We start from the raw sequence: 20,522 nt of genomic DNA on the forward strand, positions 1-20,522 counted from the left end.
CTCCTTCGTTCTCCAGTGTTTTAGAGCAGCTAGGAGGAAAAATCTGAAATAGTGGAATGGAAAATCTGTTCTGTAGCTATTTGTTGAAGTGTGCTTTGAAGACTTGCTTTTTCTTTCTTTGCTTTATATATACGTTACATTTTACAATTAAAGAAAGTTTTAAAAAAAAGACTGTTCTTTTTTTTTGTTCTAGTTCTCCACGAACTAGAACAAGGACATGTCACTATTATAAGGTGTTAATAACAAGGTGGTATATGGGGAAAACAAGACCTAATGCAAACTATAGACTATAGTTAACAGTAATATAATATTCTTCTATCCACAAAGGTACTAAACTACAGCTAAGTGTCAATAATAAGGGGGTACAAACCACTCTTTTTGGAGCAATGAAAACGTTCTGAATTTGATTATAGGGATGAAAGCACAATTCTGATTACACTGAGAGCCACTGTGTGTACTCTGGATGGATTTGTGGTACATGAATAAAACTTAAAAAAAAAAAAAATGATTGAAAAAAAAGAGATAATACCATAAAACTCTTACAAAAAAAATAAAAGGGAAATATCGTCAGGAATCTGTACCAGGCAACAGATTTTTAGAAAGAAGGCAGAGCAACAAAAGAAAAAAACAGACAAAATGGACGTCATCAAAATTAAAAACATTTGTAGACAAAAGGACACTATCAAGAAAATGAAAAGACAACCTACAGAATGGGAGGAAATAGTTGGAAACCATATATCTGATAAAGGTTTAATGTCCAAAATATATAAAGAACTTCTGCAACTGAACAAAAAGACAACCGAATTTTTAAAATGTGCTAAGGCCTCTTCCTAACATGAAGAAGTTAGAATGGTCATTGCCCAAATATCCCTGAAGACTGAATGATCAATTGAGAGGGCGGAATTGTAACAAAGACGTTAAGATTTAACAAAGGATTATGCTTTGAAATTTGCTCTGTAGTGACTTGTTAAACCATACTTTGAAATGTATTACCTTTCTGCATGTATGTTATATTTCACAATAAAAAACGTTTTAAAAAAAAGGTGTCAAGTCTTTGAACAGACCTTTCTCCAAAGAAGATCTTCAAATGGCCTTTAAGCACATGAAGATGCTCAACATCATTAGTTATTAGAGAAATGCAAATTAAAAAACATGAGACAGCACTTCACCCCTAGGATGGCTATTAAGGAAAAACTGAAAATAACAAATGTTGGCAAGTGTGGTAGTTAGATTCAGTTGTCAACTTGGCCAAGTGAAAGCACATAGTTCTGTTGCTGTGGACATGAACCAATGGCGTGTGAACCTCATCTGTTGCTAACTACATTTGCAGTCAGCTAGGAGGCGTGCCTGCTGCAATGGAAATGATGTTTGACTTAACTGGTTGGTGCTTAAATGAGAGCGCTCAACATAGCACAGCCCAAGCAGTTCAGCATACCTCATCGCAGCACTCGCAGCTCAGTCCAGGTCTTTGGAGATACAGAAAGAAATCACCTGGGGAAAGCTGTCAGAACCCAGAGGTCTGGAGAGAATGCCAGCAGAAATTACCCTGTGCCTTCCCCACGTAAGAAAGAACCTCAGTGGAAAGTTACCTGCCTTTTCTCTGAAGAGCTAATGAAATAAATCCCCTTTTATTAAAAGCCAACCCATTTCTGGTATGTTGCATTACAGTAGCTAGCAAACTAGAACAGATTTTGATACTGGAGAGTGGGATACCGCTGTGGTTTGCAAATACCAGATATACTGGAACCATTTAAGGGGAAGATTTTGGAGGAACTGTGATGAGAATGATGGAGACGTCCTGGAGCGCATGAAGAGACTGTTGGTGTAAATGGAACCACTGCCAATCTGGACAAAGGGGGACACAAAGGGACAAATTGCAGTTTGCAGAGTGAGAACCATGGAAGCTCGGGTCTGAAGCCAAGAAACCTCAGCCAGGAGAGTGAACCCACCCATATACATGGAGAGGGTGAGTTTGCCCTGAGGGCAGAAGATGAATCTTCCATTTCATTGCAGTGGAGGAGCTATGCTGCCTCAGGCCTTGGAAAACGTATAGCGCATTCCTTGGGGACTGGGGAGAGCCTGGCTGCCACCACATGGTGGGGTTGAGCATGTTAGAGAGCCAGAAATGATAGAGAGCCCAGAAATGATAGAGAGCCCAGGGGTGGCCCTGATGCCTGAGAGAGTGGAGCCGAGAAAAAGGTGGTCTCCTCAATGTTCCCCAAGGTTGACTTGGAAAGAGGTGGGCTACTGCATAGGCCCTTGGAAAGGTGGGACTGCCACTTTCTAAAGCTGAAGGGTAAATGACTTTCAGACTTTGAAATCCAATGATGTTTACCCTGAAGGTTTTCCTTCCAGTTTCTCCCTATGGATCCTGTGACTGTCCCTCCTTTGCACATTGGCACCAGACAACTTGTTTTGAGATTCACAGGTCCACAGCCAGAACAGAATTTTTTGCATCTTAATATTGCTTAAGGTGATGCGTGTAGTTGCCAAGTTAACAAGGAGTGGACATGTGGTAGTTAGATTCAGTTGTCAACTTGACCAGGTGAAGGCACCTAGTTCTGTTGCTACGGACATGAGCCAATGGTACGTGAACCTCATCTGCTGCTGATTGCATCTGCAGTCGATAGGAGGCATGCCTGCTGCAATGAATGATGTTTGACTTACTTGGTTGATGCTTAAATGAGAGAGCCCAACATAGCACAGCCCAAGCAGCTCAGCATACCTCATCTCAGCACTTGTAGCTCAGCCCAGGCCTTTGGAGATACAGAAAGAAATCACCCCGGGGAAAGTTGCTGGAACCCAGAGGCCTAGAGAGAAGGCCAGCAGAGATCGCCCTGTGCCTTCCCCACATAAGAAAGAACCTCAGTGGAAAGTTAGCTGCCTTTTCTCTGAAGAACTAATGAAATAAATCCCCTTTTATTAAAAGTCAATCTGTCTCTGGTGTGTTGCATTCCGGCAGCTAGCAAACTAGAACAGCAAGGATGCAGAGAAACAGGAGCCATGGTACATCACTGATGGCCATTTCAAATAGTGCAGTCGCAGTGGACAAAGTTTAGTGGTTTCTCAAATAATTAAATCTAGGATTACTATATGATCTGGCAATTCCACTCCTGGGTATATATACTCAAAAGAATGGAAAGCTGGGACACGGATATTTTTACACCAAGGTTCACTGCATTATTCTGGCAACAGCCAAATGACGGAAGTAACCTAAATTTCTATCAACCAAGTGAATGGATCAATAAAATGTAGTCCTTTCATACAATGGAATATTATCGAGCCATAAAAAGAAATGCTGGCACATGCTACAACATGGATGAGTCTTGAAGACATCATTTTAAGTAAAATAAACCAGACCCAAAAGGACAAATATATTTTATGATTTCTCTTCTATGAAATACTTAGAATAAGCAAATGGGGAACGGGAAATTTTTGCTAAATCTTTGCTCTAGGTGATGAAGACAGTCTGGAAACAGATAATGGTGAAAGCTACACAGTCCTGTCAATGTACTCAAGGTCAAAGAATGTTCTGCTTAAGACAGTTAAAATGATTTTTATGTCATGTCTATTTTACCACAATTAATAGTAAATAAATAACTTGAAGCATGCTTTGAAAACCACTGGCTTTTTATTTCATTGCTTTGTATGTTATACAATAAAAAAAGTTTTTAAAAAATGTAAATAAATTATCAAGTAATAATGTCAACCCTGAGCCATTTTCTTACATTAAAAAGGCAAAACAGACAAGAAATATCTGCCATATAAAGGACAAAACACTAACATAAAAAGCTCTCAGGAAAGCAATGGGCAACCTTTCTTTCTTTCTTCCTCCCTTCTCTTCCTCCCTCTCTCTTTCCCAAGAGTGGGTAGCGCCTGTGGCCGCCCCTCACTCGAACCCCTTCAGCCTGGCCACTATGCCCTTGGCCACCTCTCCTCCCCATCCTCTCCCCGGCAGGCAGGACCACTTGTCCTTCAGGAAGCAGGGCTCATGCGGCTCTCCTGGAGCTCCTGCCCCCAAGTCTCTGTACTCTGCTGAGAAAAGGAGGGGCCAGCATTCCTGCCTGGCTACTCCTCATCCTGCCACTCCCACAGGGGGCTCCCCCAGTTCCAGGACCGTCAATTCTGTCCAATGCCATGACTCACAAACGACCACTCCAGGAGCCCCTGCCACAAGATCAAGTCCCTTCGCCACACTCTCCCAGAAATGGCACCTCAGACATAGCATGTACAGACAGACACAGCTGCCCTTCCTGTCTCCCATCCGGAGTCAACCTAATTGCCCTCCAACCCCTGGGCAAGTCCTGGGAGGAGGTGCTTCTGGCCCTCCACATTCTCTTTCCAGGCCTTGCCACCTCCACATCACACCTGGAGGTCTCCCACTGTCACCTCACCAACCTCCCTGCCACCTGTCCTGCCATTGCCGCCGCCACCCCTATGCTCCAGAGTTCACAGCACAAAATGGCCTCAAGCACAGCCCTGAGTCTGTCCCTGTCTGGCTTACAGCCCTCCAAGGGCTTCCCAAGTCACCTGGAATAAATTCCAACACCTGAGCATCACCACGAATGGCTACATGACACACAGGGACCCACTGCAACCCCTACGAGTCCTGACCTCCCCTCTGAGGTCAATTCTATCCTCCCCTCTGAGCTTCAACCACCAAGCCCTCCACCCTCAAGGCTCTGTCCTCCACCAGGAACACGGTTCCTGCAGCCTGCACATGACCGGCTCCCTTCTCACCCAAGTCTCCACACAGCACCCGCTCAGGAAACCCCACCACCACCCCCTGCCAGGGACCCTGGCCACAGTGACTGCTGCTGCCTCACCTGCACCGTGACAGAGACACTGATGACTGGTTTGGGCATGAACTGCCAGCTCCTGGCCAGAAAGGAGCTCCCGAGAGCTCACCGAAAGCAGGGCTCTGCAGTCCAGGCTCCCAGGGACAGGCCACACCACACCATCCATCAGAGACCCAGTGTGGCAAAATAGGCTCAATTTCCTTCTGCTCCAACAACATCAACTTCTAAACAAACAGTATTTTGGTGATGGTTCTGGTGGTTTGGGAAGTGTAAAATGGTCCAAAGGTAGTTTCCGTTAAAGCCCTGAAAGAGCCTCCTGACTCTGAGGCACCAAGAGGGTCCTGCATACAGACAATCACCACAAGGCCACGTGTAACAGAGAGGAAATGCTCACCATGGACACACTGCTAAGTGCCAGCTCAGACAGGGACTGCGTGTGACCAGGTCTGGGGTGGGATGAGGCCCGGGAAACATACCCGGGACACACCCGCAGCCACCAGGGACAATGAAGACAGCCTGGGGAGAGGAGGCAGCAGTGCTCTCCAAATGCCACCCTCAGCTATGCCTGGTACAGCTCAGAAAACACAGGCAGGGGACCTGACTCCACAGATCCCAAAGTGTCAGGTGACTTTTTCTCCTTTTTCACAGTTTACTGTCCAAACCTCCCACCATGAATATTAATTTTTAAAGCATAGAAGGTGTGAAAAATGAACCATTTTCAAGTACTAATTTTTATACCTATAGTTACATTAAAAAATCACATCAAAGGTCCTCTCCTTTCCCACTCTTCAAATAACTATTATAATATTTAAGATACTAACATTTTACAGCACATCTACAAAGCTAAACCTTGACTCAAGGAAGGCTTTTTTTCATCATTTATACTGATAACATTCAGTGCTCTATCTACAACACATTTGAATATAGATTACCTTAAAAACTTCCTTTAAAAATTTTTCATAAGTAATTGCCCCACATACTCAGCTAGCACTAAGTTTTAAAACTATGAAACTAAATGTCTTTTCCCCTTCCATGTGCTCCGTGTACAGCAACTCTCTGCCCTAGGGGCCTCAGTCAGATATGGGCCCCCCAGCGCCTTGGTGCACAGTCCAGGGGAGTGCCCCAAGCTGAGCTCTGACCAGATGCCTGGGCCTCAGAACCCCAAATAAGTCCTCTGTAGCCATGGTGCTTCTACTGCCCGCCCTCAGGCTCTGAACACCAACCCCAACTCGTATGGCCATCAGAACTGCTGAGGCCGGAGAGCACCTGAAAAGGCCCATGAGGGCCACAGCCTCAGTTGGGTCTCAACCTACAGTGCCAAGTGGACAGGACAGGAGGGTCCCGGTCAAAATCCAACCACAGGGTAGGAGAGCCAAAGTTAACCTCGATCCACAGAGCTGCAGGGCAGCAGAAGGAGAGAGCGCGAGACCCTGGGGCTGCCCCCCCCCTCTGCAAATGCCATCCCCAGCTACACCTGGACCAGGTGACGTCCAACCTCGATGGTGCCATCACACAGACCCAGGTACTGTGTGCCCGCAGACACCAGATACCTGTCAAGGACAGATACGAGAAACAGGGAAAAGGCTAGACACTTTTCAGATCTGCAGGGTTTTTCTAAGCTGCAGACAATTTTTATATCCTTGGTTTTCAAAGGTATTAATTCCTTGGCGCTGATGTTCAAAGATATATAAAAATCAAACTTATAAATTAATTTCTATGGGTCCTACCATATAAACATAAAGTTCCAGTTTCCAAGCCTAACTTTACAGATCCTGACCTGCTTCACAGGAAAGTTAGAGAGTAATTATACTCAGTAAGAAACCCTGAAATAACGCTCGCATCTATGTTTGTAATTTACAGTGCCACAATGCCACAGCGACCTCCCGCAACAAGCAGAGAACAGGGGCGGGCAAAGAAAAGCCACAGGTACCCAGCGGCCAGAACACAAGGTCCTCCTGCGAAATCTCTCCGCTTTTTTTTTTTTAACTTAATATAACTTTTATTACTAACAGAGGCCTGATTAAATAAAAGGCTACCAGCCTCCAGCTGGAGACAAGTTCCAAAGGTGAGAGATCTAAGCAGTATCTGTTTCCCAGGAAGATCAAGAAAATCAGCGGCACTGCTTACAATTACCATAAAGAAAAGTAAAACAGCTTTTCAGAGCTACACAAATTACCCCAAATCTCAGGCAAGTTCCTCCAGAGTCTTTTTAAATCTCTGCTTCACGATTTTCAAAAACAGTTGTTAATTATGTTTTGATCAACTCACATGTAACTATTTATAAAAGCTTTTCTCAAATATATCACGTAAATGAAGAAAAGCTTAAATGTATATACTGAAGTAGTTTGAGAAGCACACCAGACACTACCTTTACTTTTATATCAAAGAAACAGACACGCGTGTGCACATATGCGCATGCACACACACGCACTATCCCACTGAGCTGCTTCATTTCTAGGGCAGGGTCTGAACTGGGTCAGGGTTGTTCTGACCAAGCTCAGCCGCAGGAGGGGGACAGCCGTCCACGTCCAAGACACCCATGCAGGGCTTCAGCAACAGCCACCCACAGCACACGTGGGGGGCAGGGTCAGCTGCCCCACTCGGGGACCCGGAGGTGTCAGGGGCCGGCCTTCCTGCCTGCCCTTGGACAAGAAGTGGGGGGGCAGCTGCTGCAGGCCCTTTAGCCCTGCACATGTTCTTTACCCACAAAGCTGGGACAGCATCTGTCTAGCTAGCTGCCTTGGGGCCCTGCAACTGCCTCCCTGACAAAGAAGGCCCACTCCTCACAGGGCCAACTGAAGGACCTGGAAGCAGCTGATTCTGCCAAATGCACAGCACTCAGTGCCCTAGGAGGCTAGCCAGGATAGAAACTCCAGGAGTGCGGAAAGAGCCCCCTTTCCTGATTTGCTAAAATGTGACCGTTCCCAGCTACAGAAGACATTGGCTACATGTGCCCAAAGCACTCCAATCACCAAGGTGAAGAATCTGACAGTGGTGATGTACCATGAGCAAAACCCAGAGCAAGGGACAGGGAGGCAGGAGCTGCCTGCTCACCTGCATGGATTCCCCCAGACCCCATCACCAGGGGCAGAGAGCAAGGAGCTGCCTACGTACCTGCACAGACTCCCCAGATCCCAGCACAGAGGGACAGGGAGGAAGGAACTTTCTGCTCACCTGGACAGACTCCCCCAGACCCCAGCAGAGTGGAAAGGAGATGCTTGGAAAAGCTACCTTGATCTACTCTAAATAGAACTGTCCAGTGCTGTTCCTGTCCCAGTTCCCAAAAAGTTATTTTTTTTCTTTCAAATGTCACTGTTGCCTAAGTTCATCCAACTTAGTTAAGGCCAACTTAGGCATTAGTTAAGGCCTCCAACCTAACAAGCCCCCATCCCCAATGTCCTGCGCCCCCTTTCCCACAGGTTCACAGTCTGGGACCCGTCCACAGCCACCCTCCGACCAAGCTGGCTAACTTTCTCATTCACAGACCCTGAGTCAGCCACCCTCGCCAGACTCCTCGGCCAGGGAGAAGGCAACCAGTCTGGAAGTGGGTTTGATTTGAATAAAGCAGCCTTTAAGAGCTTTAACTAGTTCCAGAGCAGCAAAACGTTTGGAAAAGGGGAAATGTTGTAGACGTGGGAGGCCACACGGGATTTCACAGTACCCCACGGTGACAAACCCCACTATATAGCTGGGGAAACTGAGACTCCAGGGTACAACATAACTTGTCCCAGATCAGACAGCAAGAGGCCTTCAAGTAACAAAATCCTGAACAAAGTCTGTGCCTGGGGCCAAAGTACTTGCCGCCCAAGCTGGCTGCCAGAGTCCCCAGCTCTCATCACTTGCTGGCCAGCAAGGAGCCCTCACTGCTGGGCCATCCCATAGAACTCAATCACGCCCCAATGTGGTCAGCTACCAGTGACCTGAGGTCTTCCCTTCCCCACCAATATGCCACAGGCAGGAATCAGAACCCCAGACCCATGTGCTCATACAGCACAGCAGCCTTGGAAATAGGGATTTTAGAAGACCTAACAAGTAAGCGCTTCTTGGCCACTGGGGGAATATGGTTTTCTCTCCTGAAACAAGCACCTCCACCTTGGTCAAACCTCAGAGAGCAACCCCAGAGCAAATTCTACAAGCAAGCAGAACGAATGTCTGCGAAAGAAGACACTAATTTGTCAAGCCTAAACGTAACCTCTAGAATCAAGCATCTTTCACATGAACACCTATCTGAAAAACACCTATCTGAAAAGATCTTTTTAAGTCACTTACATGCATGCTAGCTTTGGTATCAGATCACTTCCCTCCCCATAATAGGAACGTTACCTTGGCCCTGTGACTGTCCCAGTGTGCACATGGCTAACTGAGCCCTTCGGAGTCCCTAGGACAGTTGTATCCGCTGCACGTCTCTGGAGACTCCCTGTGTGCTCTACTTATTCCCAAAGCAGGTAAAATGCCGACTCTGTCACCTTCAAACCAGCACAGAAGAGTATGTACCAGGAACATCTCTTTACAGAGCCATCCCAACAGAGTACCGAGGCTGAATTGGCTAAAACCAAACTGGACTTAGGTTGATTAAAAGCTCACCTGAACTGTGGGGAGGAGACATGCACAACCCAAGCTTCTGCCTCAAGCATGTCACAGCTGGTTGTGGACGGCAGCAACCAACATCCCTCCCATCCCCACATTGGAACCTGCGTATGACAGGGGTGGCCTAAGTGGACCATCAAGGACCTGGTGCTTCCCCGGAGCCCTCTGTGAGATGAAGACCCTGCCCTCCTCTGGTAGATTCAGAAGTGCCTACACGCTGAGCTGGAACAAGAAGGAGCTCTTAGTCAACAAGAATTATTCTTCCAGCAAGAGTTATTCTTCTAAGTGGTTTCCACCTCAGGTTTATCTATTTTTGCCACGAAAGATTTTGAGAGAGAGGAAACATCAGACGGAAAATCTAATATTTCCTGCTTATCTGATTATATGAGGTAAAACCAATGAACTCATAATTTGTCATTTAGATTTACAAAATTAAACTGCACTTGTTTAAAGTAGGGTACCTTGGCTGGAGCACTGGGGGTAGTTTTAATGATTGTTTTGCTTCTACTACATTAAAATAAAGTAACATAACTGACTGGAATTCCTAATTAGGAGCTCAAGTGAAAAGGGACATGAAGAAAGGGATGGAAAGCTTCTATTTTCTAGAAAGCAAAGGCCTCAACACTTGCCACACATGTTAACACACACTATCCCCTGCCCTCAGAGAGATGAGGAAGATGCTGAGAAGTCATGCAGAGAAGCAACATTTCCACCCATACGTCTACCTGTCAAATACAGACACCCCTAAAAACTGCCATTAAAACAGAAGTTGAAAATGACAAAGACGCCCTTTGCTGCCCTCCCCAACAGAAATAAAGCAACAGGGCCACCTATGTGAAGGCTCAGATGGAAGTGACCTGCTGACCCCCAATAACTACAAATAATGACGGCTGCCAGGGGACGGAGAAGGCGTGGGACACACCAGCTCTAAGGAATGAAAACACAGCCTGGGGGGTAGCCTGAGGAGGTGTAAGGGAGGGGCCTGGCATGAACAGGACCACTAAAAAGGCATTTTTATAATTAGATAAAAAGCTAAGTGCATAAAAAATACCCTGGCATTTTACACAATATACAGTGCCCACAAATTATCTTTAAAGGTTACTAAAGGTCAGCCATGGAACACTTTCCACCAGGTTGAAACATACAAATGCAGGTGAGGAGCTGATTAGAGCCCCGACACACTCCTTGGGATCACCAGGGAACTCGGTATCTCTCAGGTATTTCTGTATGTTACCATTTTCTCCTGGAGTACTGAAATCCCCGCACCACCCCAAACAGCTGTGTGGGCTGTAAAATGCCAAGGTGTGGGACCACAGGAAAGCAGCTGCCTGTGGAAGCCTGGCCCCCACTCCTGCACCTTCTCTTCTTACACTGCTGAACCGCCTCCAAAGTGACCAACCACTTAGCCCAAGGGGATGCAGGAGGTGGCCATGCTCTCACCTCAGTAACTGCTGCTGCAGCTGCGCCACACGTGACAGCAGCCTTGGAGTGCCTTCTCCAGAAGGGCGAGGCGGAGAGGACAGAGCCCAACTGGGGAAGCCGCCCCCTCCCAGAGAACTCCTAAGCCAGAGAAGTGTGCCATGCTGCTGGGGCATGTCCTGACCTCACAGAGGTGACAGGCCAGTGGCTGATGCAGAAACCCAAAGGGGGAGCCTGAGACCGAGCCCTCAGTCACCAAGCGTCCTGGGTCCAGTTTCACCCCACGTGGTCCTGTGCCACTGCTATCTCTAGAGGATCCTGACAAAACTAACCACACATCCTTTCCAAGCAACAGTACTGAGTTTAAAAACCATACCGGTGAGCTAGAGAATGCCAAAGGAACGCCCCAGAGCATGGATGTACAGTAAGGATGGTGACCATGGGGGCACACCCGGGACCCCTCTAGCACTCCACCCCTAAAGGCCTTGCAATTGTAAGATCTCTATCAGACAGGTATCGGAGGAAAAGCCCTCCCCCTCTCAAAGATGGTGGTCACCCTGCCTTGAGGTCAACTTCATAAGAGTGATCTCTCTAGCCCACTCTACGGGGGAGAGGCGGCGGCCACCACAGCAAGGGCAGTGAGGACACAGGCCATACACCTAAGTCCAGGAACCAGGAAAAGCTGGTGGTGCCCGAAACTGCCAAGGTGGGGCCATGCTCCAGGCAGGTCCCCTGTCACCACGGGAGGTGGGGTGTACGGCACACACGGGGCCCTGAGGGCCAAGACAGAAAGGCGGAAGGCCCTAAGGCGAAATCCTGGCAGGGAAAGCCAGAAAGGCAGACAGCAGCAAGGGGAAGGCCAAGCACCGCGGCTGTACCAGGCTACAGCCGTGATGTCACAGATGGAAAACCCACGCTGCTCCAGTGGGCGGGCACCGCGTACACACGCACGCACACACACTCAGGCAGCTTCAGGCCACCACAGCACCTGGGCGAGGCACAGCCTCAGCAAGCCCCCAATCCAGCCTCGCGGCCACCACAGCCCCCAGGGCCCACCGCGGACTCTGAACGTTTCAGCCGGCAGGACTTCCTGGAAGCCGCTGCGGAGTCAGCCAGGCCCACTTGCTCCTCCCGCTGAGCGCGCCCCACTTACCTGGGGGCAGCTGAAAGTTCTGAATGTTGGTGGGGTTCTGAGGTGGCTGCGGCAGGCGGGGGGCTAAAACGGTGGGTGTCAGGGTGGCCCGGATCCCGCCGGAGGTGGCCGTGGGCGTCCTGGGCAGGTTCTGAGTGCCGGCTGTGGCAGGGCCCTTGGGCAGCCCCGTGGGGGTGCCAGGGGCCGGCGGCGGAAGGCCGGGCGCGGCGGGCAACGCCGCAGACACAGGCGGCCCGATGGCCATGCCGGGCCCTGCGCCCCCCGCGCAGCCGGCCGCCAAGCTGGGCGGCGGGGGTAGCGGCTGCACCACGGTCTTCGGGGACTCGGCCTTGCCGGTGGGCGCGGGAACCGCAGGCGCTGCAGGGGGCGCGCCGGACCCCGGTTGACTGTTCACCAGGGTGGTCGGGGCCGTCCCGGAGCCGGCAGGGGCCGGGGGGGCGGCGGCGGCGGCGGGCAGGCCTCCCGCACCGAGCGCCGAGTTGATGACAGTACTACTCCCGTTCTGGGCGGCGGCGGGGGGCCCCGGGGCAGGAGCTGAGGCTGCGGCCGGGGGGCCAGGCGGCCGGGCAAGGGCCGCGGCGGCGGGGGCGGGCGGGGGCGGCTGCGGGGCGGCGGGGGCGGCTGCGATGACGGTGGGCGCCGAGGAAGCGGGGGCGGGGGCGACCGCGGCTCCCAAGAACGAGGCGGTCTGGATGACAGTGCCGGGGGCGGTGGCCGGGGGCGCGGGGCCGGCGCCCGCCTTAGCCAGCGGCAGCAACACGGACGCAGGCCCGTTGTTGACCAGGGCGACAGCAGGTGCGGCAGCGGGGGACGTGCCGGCGAAGGCGCCCCCGGCCAGGTGCGAGTTCACCACCACGCTGCTCCCGTTCAAAGTTTGCACAGCGCCGGGGGGCCCCAGCTTGCCGTTGCGGGCGGCCAGCGCGGTTGCCATGGAGGTGCTCAGGACCACGGACTTGCCCGGCGCTGCGGCGGCGGCGGCGGCGGGCTCCGGCCCTGCGCCCGGGCCGCCCGGGGAGGGGGAGCAGGCGACGGCGGGCGCACAACCCGGGGACGCGGCGCGGCTGGCGGCGGTGGCTGCGGCGGCCTCGGGCGGCGTCCGCACCGCGCTGTGGTTCGTCACGGCCCCCGGCGCCGCTCCGGCCCCTGCAAGAACAACGAGAGCGCGGCGGTGAGGACGCACCCGGCGCCCGCCAGCCCGCCGCCCGCCCGCCGCTGACAGCGCCCGCCCGCGGGCCCGGCCCGCGCGCCGCTCTACCTGCGGGGGGCCGCTCCGGCGCCGGTCCCGGTCCCGGCGGGGCGCCCTCGGGCGGGGCGGCGGCGGCGGCCGCGGGGCTGCCGCTCACAACATGGTTCCCGAGCGCGCCGGCGGCGGCCGCGGCCCGGGCCTCGGGCGGCCGCGCCGGGAGGTGGTGGTGGTGGGCCGCGCTGGCCGCCAGCTGCGACTCGAGCGAGCCCACCAGGTCGCTCACCACTTTCTCGTCCACCTCGCTGTTGAAGAAGACCTCGTCCAGCAGATCGGAGCCCGCCGCCATCTTTTCTCCTCGGCCGCCGCCGCCGCCGCCGCCGCTCGGGCCGAGGGCGCTGGGCGAGGAGGAGGTTCTGCGCGGGGCGGGCGGCAGGCGGGGCGGGGGCGGCGCGCGGCGGGGGCGGGGCGCGGCGGGCGGCGCGGGTGGTGGCGCGCGGGGGGAGGCGGCCGGCGCCAGTGCGCAGGCGCGCCCGGGCGCCCGGCGCCTCGTGATTGGCCGCCGCGCGCGCTTAAGAAGCACGGCAAATGGCCGCGAGTCGGAGAGGCTGGGGCGAGGGCGAGCGGTCGGGGACACAGAGCGGCGTGGCGGCGCGGCTCTGCAGAGGCGGCTAGGGCGGCGGCGAGGGCAGGCGGGCGGCCGCAGCGACGCGAGGCCCGGGCGGCCGGGTGGCCGGGCCGGGCCAGGGGCACGGGCGAGCGAGGGGCGGCGACAGCAGCTATCTCTTTGTCTCGGCGCGCTCCAAAATGGCTGCGGCCGGGCCGACTGGGGCGGGCGAGGCAGCGAGGGGCGCGGAGGCCGTCGTCCGCTCCGGGGCCGACCGCCCCGCCGCCCGGGCCCTCGGGAAGGGCGGAAGCTGAGGCCCGGCGGCGGCGGCGGCGGCGGCGGGGAAGCAGTACCCCCGGCGTCAGCCGCCATGGCTGCTCAGGCCGTTGAGCGCGGGAGGACGGACGGAAGAACGGAGGACGAGCAGCGGCGGCGGCCAGCGCGGCCTGGGAGCCGCGGGGCTTGGGGAGTATGCGCCCGCCCCCCTCCGGGCCGGGGAACACCCGGGCAGGGGCGGAGCCGGGGGCGGGCCCGAGTGGGCGCGGGGCTGTAGCCTCCCCACGAGGACCCCGTGTCCCGCGTTGTCGGCGAACGCGGGTCGAGGAGGCCGCAGGCGGGGCGCCGAGGGCCGGGCACGGGTGGGCCGGGCCGCGTACACCTAATGTGCTTCCTGTACAGTAAGGAGGAGAGCGACGCGGCCGCGTGCGCGGTTTCCTCCTGGGAGTCCTGCGCCCCCAGCGTTGGGGGGATGCCATGGAGCCGCCGCCTTGGTCAGCAGGGGGCGGGGGCTTGAGGGGCCCCAGCCAGATGAGCCTCGCAGTACTGGACTGAATCACCGGCGTTTACCCCCTTAATATGACCAACTGTTCTTGGGCCTTTCCCTCAACTTTAGGTCAATAAACGGAGTTTTTCAAGGTACAAGAAAAAGACCTGACGCTCAAGTGCTTGTCATGTAATCCGACTCAAGTCAACCCTCCTAGGCAGGAATATCTCATAAATTATTGGGTAAGTGGACAGTGCCCTTGAGAACAAAATAAAATTTTTGCATCACTAAGCAATCAGATCTAGAGGTGATTTCCTGTTCTTTATTTCCACTTTTTTTGACCAAGTAAATTATCCAAAACGATATTGACAGCACCTACTTCATAGAAATATTTCACTTAAAGTTACCTCTTTCTGGATGTTTACTAGTTTGATTTTGTTTTCACTCCCAAGATGGTGTAATTGGACATTGCTAATAGTTTTTTCTTCCTCTTTTTTTGAAACCCTTTCCACAGAGAAATGGCCCCCTCCTCAGACCTCACAACATGCGCTCATAGGGTCGTCTCTAATTACTGAAGAGATAATCACCACAATAAGCACAAATCTTCTCACAGTGAATGAAATTGTTGACATAGTAAATTATTTTTAAAACTGCCTAAACAAAAGAGACTGCTCAGCTCTCAAGAACAGTCTCGCTGGGGCTTTGTGTGCCTGTGTGTGTTACGCGTTGCAGTTTTGCCTTATGATGTGTGGCTATGTTCCCTCACACCCCCACCCCACGTTTATTCTCTTGAAAAAAATTATCAGCAGTGGAGGCTAAAACCAAGGAAAGAGGAAAAAAATGTTTATATGTCCTATAAACATATAACCTGAATTTTATACTTGAATTTTGGCCTCCAGAAGCAAGGCTATCATTCATGAAAAGTATCCTGGAAATGAAAAAATAAGGAAAGAAAATTTAAATCTTAGGCTTTCACCCCAGTAAGTCATTAATTGAGTATTGAGCTGCAGTGTAGAAGCCCAGACTTTGTAGGTGAACTAACCAGGTAGCTGGGATGAGACATTGGGTATGGTGGGGACTGAATGTTAAAAAGCCAAGGCCCCATCTCCACAGGGTGGCCTTGAGCAAAGAGCTCAGTGTGCAAAGACAGTCTGATTTTTCAAATGATAGAAATTTGAACTTTTATTTTAGGTCTTTTGTGTCTTAATAGCTAATTAGAAAATTTTTAAGTAGACCTAGCAAAACTCTCAGCAGGCCACCTTCATCCCGGTGCGCAGCATCTGTTGTAGGAAATGTACATTTGGATAAGGTTATCTGTACCCAAATACTCAGGTAGAGTAGTGCAAACAGCTGGGCTTCCAGGCAGAACACTGCACACCGCATACAGTGAGACCCTGAATCTGGGGCCCTGTGTCAGAAGCCTATCTTGCCAGGCAGCCCGGTTTTGCTCCCACACTCACATCAGTGAGTGCTTCAGTAGAGGAGCCAGCCATTCCCCTTAGCACATGGCTTCCCACATTTGCTGTAGCCCCACCCACTCACCCCTGGAACCCTCCAGTCCAGATCTGTCCTGGAGCCCTGAACAGACTGGATTCATCACAAGTGCACACTGCAGAAAGCTCGCCTCCAGTTCTGCATTCTGTCCCCAGTCTGCCACCAGGCTTGCTTTGGACCTCCGGTTCACAACCTCTCCCATACACAGATGCTGTGGCTGACATCACTCCCAGAGCCCTCTGCAGCAACCTCAAGACCAGCAGAGAGAAGACGTTGCCACGAAATCAAAAGGCACTTGTCAGCCTGACCAGCCCATTCATCCCAGGGAGTCCTATAAAAGAGGAAACATTTTGGAGCATGAGAGATTCGGAGAGAGCAGAGAATGCTGTAGCACCATGAAGCAGAGAGTCCACGAGCCAGCAACCTTTAGAGATGAAGAGGGAAGAGGGGGAAGCCTGTGACTTGACAGGTCTGAAGTAGAGCCTACTGCCTGGGCAAGTCCCCTCCCCACCTCTCACTTGCCAAAGTGACAATGCTTAAATCTTCTTGGCCAAGCCCCCTCACCCAGGTGCAGTCACCAATAATAATCAGAACCAAGGCACTAGATGCTCACCATGTGCCAGGCTGAGTATGCCCCACAGATGAGGGCCTCAGGGCTTGCAAAGGTAAAATAAATGGCCCAAAGTCTTGTTCCTGGTGCGGGCAGAGCTACCTTAAAAATACACAGGACTCAGCCTCTCATGCTCTTTCCAGGCTTCTACGGCTGACTGCCCTCCTCTTTCCATACAGGCTCTCTCCAAGCATGGCAGAACACTGCTGATTAACAGTCCGCTCACTGTCTTATAATCCAAGTCAGGCTCGCTTCTTCTCTGAGACTGACCCAGATCTCTCTGATGGCAGTTGTAGGTGTTTGCAAACTCTCCAGTGACTCATTGTTAGCACTCTCTTGGCTTACTCCCACTCACCATAGCCAGCATGAATGATTGGGCCAGCTTAAGGCAGAGAAGAGCTTGTTCCAAGGTTCAGGGGAGGAACTGCCCTGTCCTGACAGCACTCGGACAAGCCCAACCTCATGTGACATTTCCTTCACCATCCCAAAGGGCAAGTGAGGAATGGCCTTAGGCTCAAGAAAGTGGAGCCTAATGTCTTCAAGACCCTCCTTGTTCTTGTTTGCTAGTTGCTGGGATGCAATATACCAGAAATAGAATGGTTTTTAAAAAGGGGAATAAGTTGCTAATTTACAGTTCTAAGGCTGAGAAAATGTCCCAATTAAAACAAGTCTATAGAAATGTCCAATCAAAGGCATCCATCCAGGGAAAAATACCTTGGTTGAAAAGAAGGCCAATGAAGTTCAGGGTTTCTCTCTCAAGTGAGAAGGCACATGGCAAACACAATCAGGGCTTCTCTGTCAGCTGGAAGGGCACATGGTAAACATGGGGTCATCTGCTAGCTTTCTCTCCTGGCTTCCGGTTTCATGAACTCCCCAGGAGGCATTTTCCTTCTTCATCTCTAAAGGTTGCTGGTTAGTGGACTCTCTGCTTCATGGTGCTACAGCATTCTCTGCTCTCTCCGAATCTCACATTCTCCAAAATGTTTCCTCGTTTATAGAACTCCAGAAAGTAATCAAGACCCACCCAAATGGGTGAGACATGTCATCACCTAATCCAGCTTAACAACCACTCTTGGTTAAATCATGTCTCCAGGGAGAGTATCTAATTACAGGTTCAAACATACAGTATTGAATAGGGATTATTCTGCCATTATGAAATGGGATTTTAATTAAAACATGGCTTTTCTAGGGTCCATACATCCTTTCAAACCAGCACACTCCCTTACCTGGAAAGGTGGAAAGGCACAACTGCCTGGCTCCGCTTCCTGAGCACAGTGCCCATTGGTGAATTCTTAGAATTGCTGCTTGCTATGCTTAACTCCTAACTTAACCAGCCCCTTAGTCTGCTCACACTTTCAATTTATAATGCCCAAGCCCCTATCCAATAAAACCCACCTTCCTACAAATCTTTGACTTCCTTGCAGGTGGTTTGGAAGATACACCAAACCATAGGTTTTGTCATTGGTAAGTTGTTCAGTAAGTATTAATTGCTTTGATATATAAAGTGAAGATATGAGACATTGACAAATGTTCTAAGAAATGATCGCAATGATGAATATACAACTATGTGATGATATTGTGAAATACTGATTATATATGTAAAACAGAATGATCATATGTTAAGAATCTTTGTGTTTGTTGTTATATATTTTTTTAATTTAAAAATTAATTAAAAAAACAAAAAAAGAGATACACGACATTGACCATTAAATGTCAATTAGGAAGCAAAAAAATAACACTTTTAAATGAAGCTCAGAAAATAAAGTATTTGCAAATCCCCTTGAGGGGCTGGGGGAAAATGTAGAAACATACTTCACCACCTGAGAAATTCCTGATATTCTCACAAAAGTGGGGACTACCAATTTAGTAGGTCAATTTCTCGGTCTTGGGGTTCACTCTTGTGAAACTTTTTCCTGCAAAAGAGAAGCTAGGCCTACTTGTATTGCCTAAGAGTCAACCCCAGAGAACCACTTTTGTTACTCAGATGTGGCCCTTCTCTCAAAGCCAACTCAGCAGGTAAACTCACTGCCCTTCCCCCTACATGGGACATGACTCCCAGGGGTGTAAATCTCCCTGGCAATGTGGGACCTGACTCCTGGGATGAGCCTAGACCCAGCGTCTTGGGACTGAGAAAGCCTTCTTGACTAAAAGGGGGAAGAGAAATGAAACAAAATAAAGTTTCAGTGGCTGAGAGATTTCAAATAGAGTTGAGAAGTCATTCTGGAAGTTATGCCTTAACTAGACATTCCTTTTCAGTTTTTAGTGTATTAGAATAACTGGAAAGAAATACCTGAAACTGTTGAACTGTATTCCAGTAACCTTGATTCTTAAAGACAAATGTATAACTATATAGCTTTTACAGTGTGACCATGTGATTGTGAAAACCTTGTGGCTGACGCTTTATGCAGTATATAGATGAGTTAAAAAATAAGGGCAAAAAATAAATAATAAGGGGGTATTGGGGTATAGAATGTTTTGGGTGTTCTTTTTCATTTTTATTTTTATTCTTATATGTATCCTTTTGAAATAATGAAAATGGTCAGAAATTGATTGTGGTGATAGATGCACAACTATATGATGATACTGTGAACCACTGATTGTACACTTTGAATGATTATATGGCGTGTGACTCTATCTAAACAAAATTACAGAAAAATTAGGCCATTTACAAGACATCAAAAGCTCTAATTCCTTAATCTAAAACTAAGAAAAAGCAGTACAAGACTATAACCTGAAAACCATTAAACAATATTGGGAGAAATTATAACAAACATAATACATGGAGGGCTATACCAAGTTCAAGAATCAGAAGACTCAATATTTCAGTTCTCCCAAAATTGAGCTCTAGATTTGATGCAAAATTAGTATTAAAATCTCAGCAGTATTGTTTCTTTGTTTTCCTCATGAAAATTAACAGGCTGGGCTTTCATGTCCAATGTGGTAAAATAGCAGAAAATCTGCCAAAATTAAATGTTGGTGTTGGATAGATTGGTAGAATTTGAGTGAAGGTAAGGCTTTATGGGTGCTTTCCTAACTGACAAAGGTATTCTGGATGGCATTAGCCTTTCTTGGGTCAAGGTATCTTTTCGTGGATGCCTTAGTTTGGACATTTTTCTTTGAACTGTAAACTTGTAACGTAATACATTTCCTTTATAAAAGTTCCATTTCTGATATATTGCATTCAAGCAGCTTTAGAAAGCTAAAATAGATTTTGGTACCAGAGAAGTGGCGTGCTGCAGTTTGCAGATACCAGGCATGTATTTTAACAGCTTTTAAATGGATAAGGGGAAGATTCTGGAAGAGTTGTGGGGATCCTGTTAAAGAAGACCCAGAATGCTTTGAACAGACTGTGGGCAGAAATGTGTACAATAAAGATACTTTCAATGAGCCTTTAGACAGAAATAATGCATGTGTTATTGCAAACTAAAAGAAAGGTGACCCATATTTTAAAGTTGCAGAAAATTTGACCAAATTGAATACTGCTATTGGATGTAAGTTAGAATATAAAGGCAATGACCTGAGATACTTAGCTGAGGACATTTCCAAACTAAATGTGGAAAATGAAGCATGGCTGCTCCTTTCAGCTTGTAGTAACATGTGACAGGAAAGAGATAAGTTGAGAACTGAACTTTTGGGTACAAAGAAAACAGAAATTGATGGTTTGGAAAATTCTAGGCTTCCTGAAAGTAATGGAATTGTTACCCATCTCAACAACAAAAAGGAGAAGTAATGGTGATTGACCTCTATATGACCCAGATGGTGGAATTAGCAAACAAGAAGTTTAAAGTAGCTATTATAGCTATAATCAATGATGTAAGGTGAATAGGACCTCATGTGACGATATCAGAAAGTGAATAGGGCCCCACGTGAGGATTTTACCAAATGTGGAAGCAGTCAGCCTTTACTT

General features: G+C 49.8%; 1 protein-coding gene and 1 long non-coding RNA gene across 2 annotated transcripts in view; one reads left to right on the forward strand and one right to left on the reverse strand.

Moving 5' to 3' along the window:
• Positions 1-12,912, reverse strand: part of TAF4 (TATA-box binding protein associated factor 4) — a 141,635-nt gene extending 128,723 nt beyond the window's left edge. The window contains exon 1 of the mRNA XM_077116974.1: positions 11,959-12,912. Within this exon, the coding sequence (XP_076973089.1) occupies positions 11,959-12,889 (931 nt within the window). The 5' untranslated portion in view covers positions 12,890-12,912. The remainder of the gene's footprint in view (positions 1-11,958) is intronic.
• On the forward strand, positions 11,741-17,437 carry LOC143647232 (uncharacterized). Its single transcript, XR_013157932.1, has 3 exons — positions 11,741-12,029; positions 14,641-14,753; positions 15,026-17,437. It is a non-coding gene; the product is annotated as an uncharacterized LOC143647232 (long non-coding RNA).
• Positions 17,438-20,522: the final 3,085 nt, after the last annotated feature.

The sequence above is a fragment of the Tamandua tetradactyla genome, chromosome 1, assembly GCF_023851605.1.
Source record: "Tamandua tetradactyla isolate mTamTet1 chromosome 1, mTamTet1.pri, whole genome shotgun sequence".
NCBI lineage: Eukaryota > Metazoa > Chordata > Mammalia > Pilosa > Myrmecophagidae > Tamandua > Tamandua tetradactyla.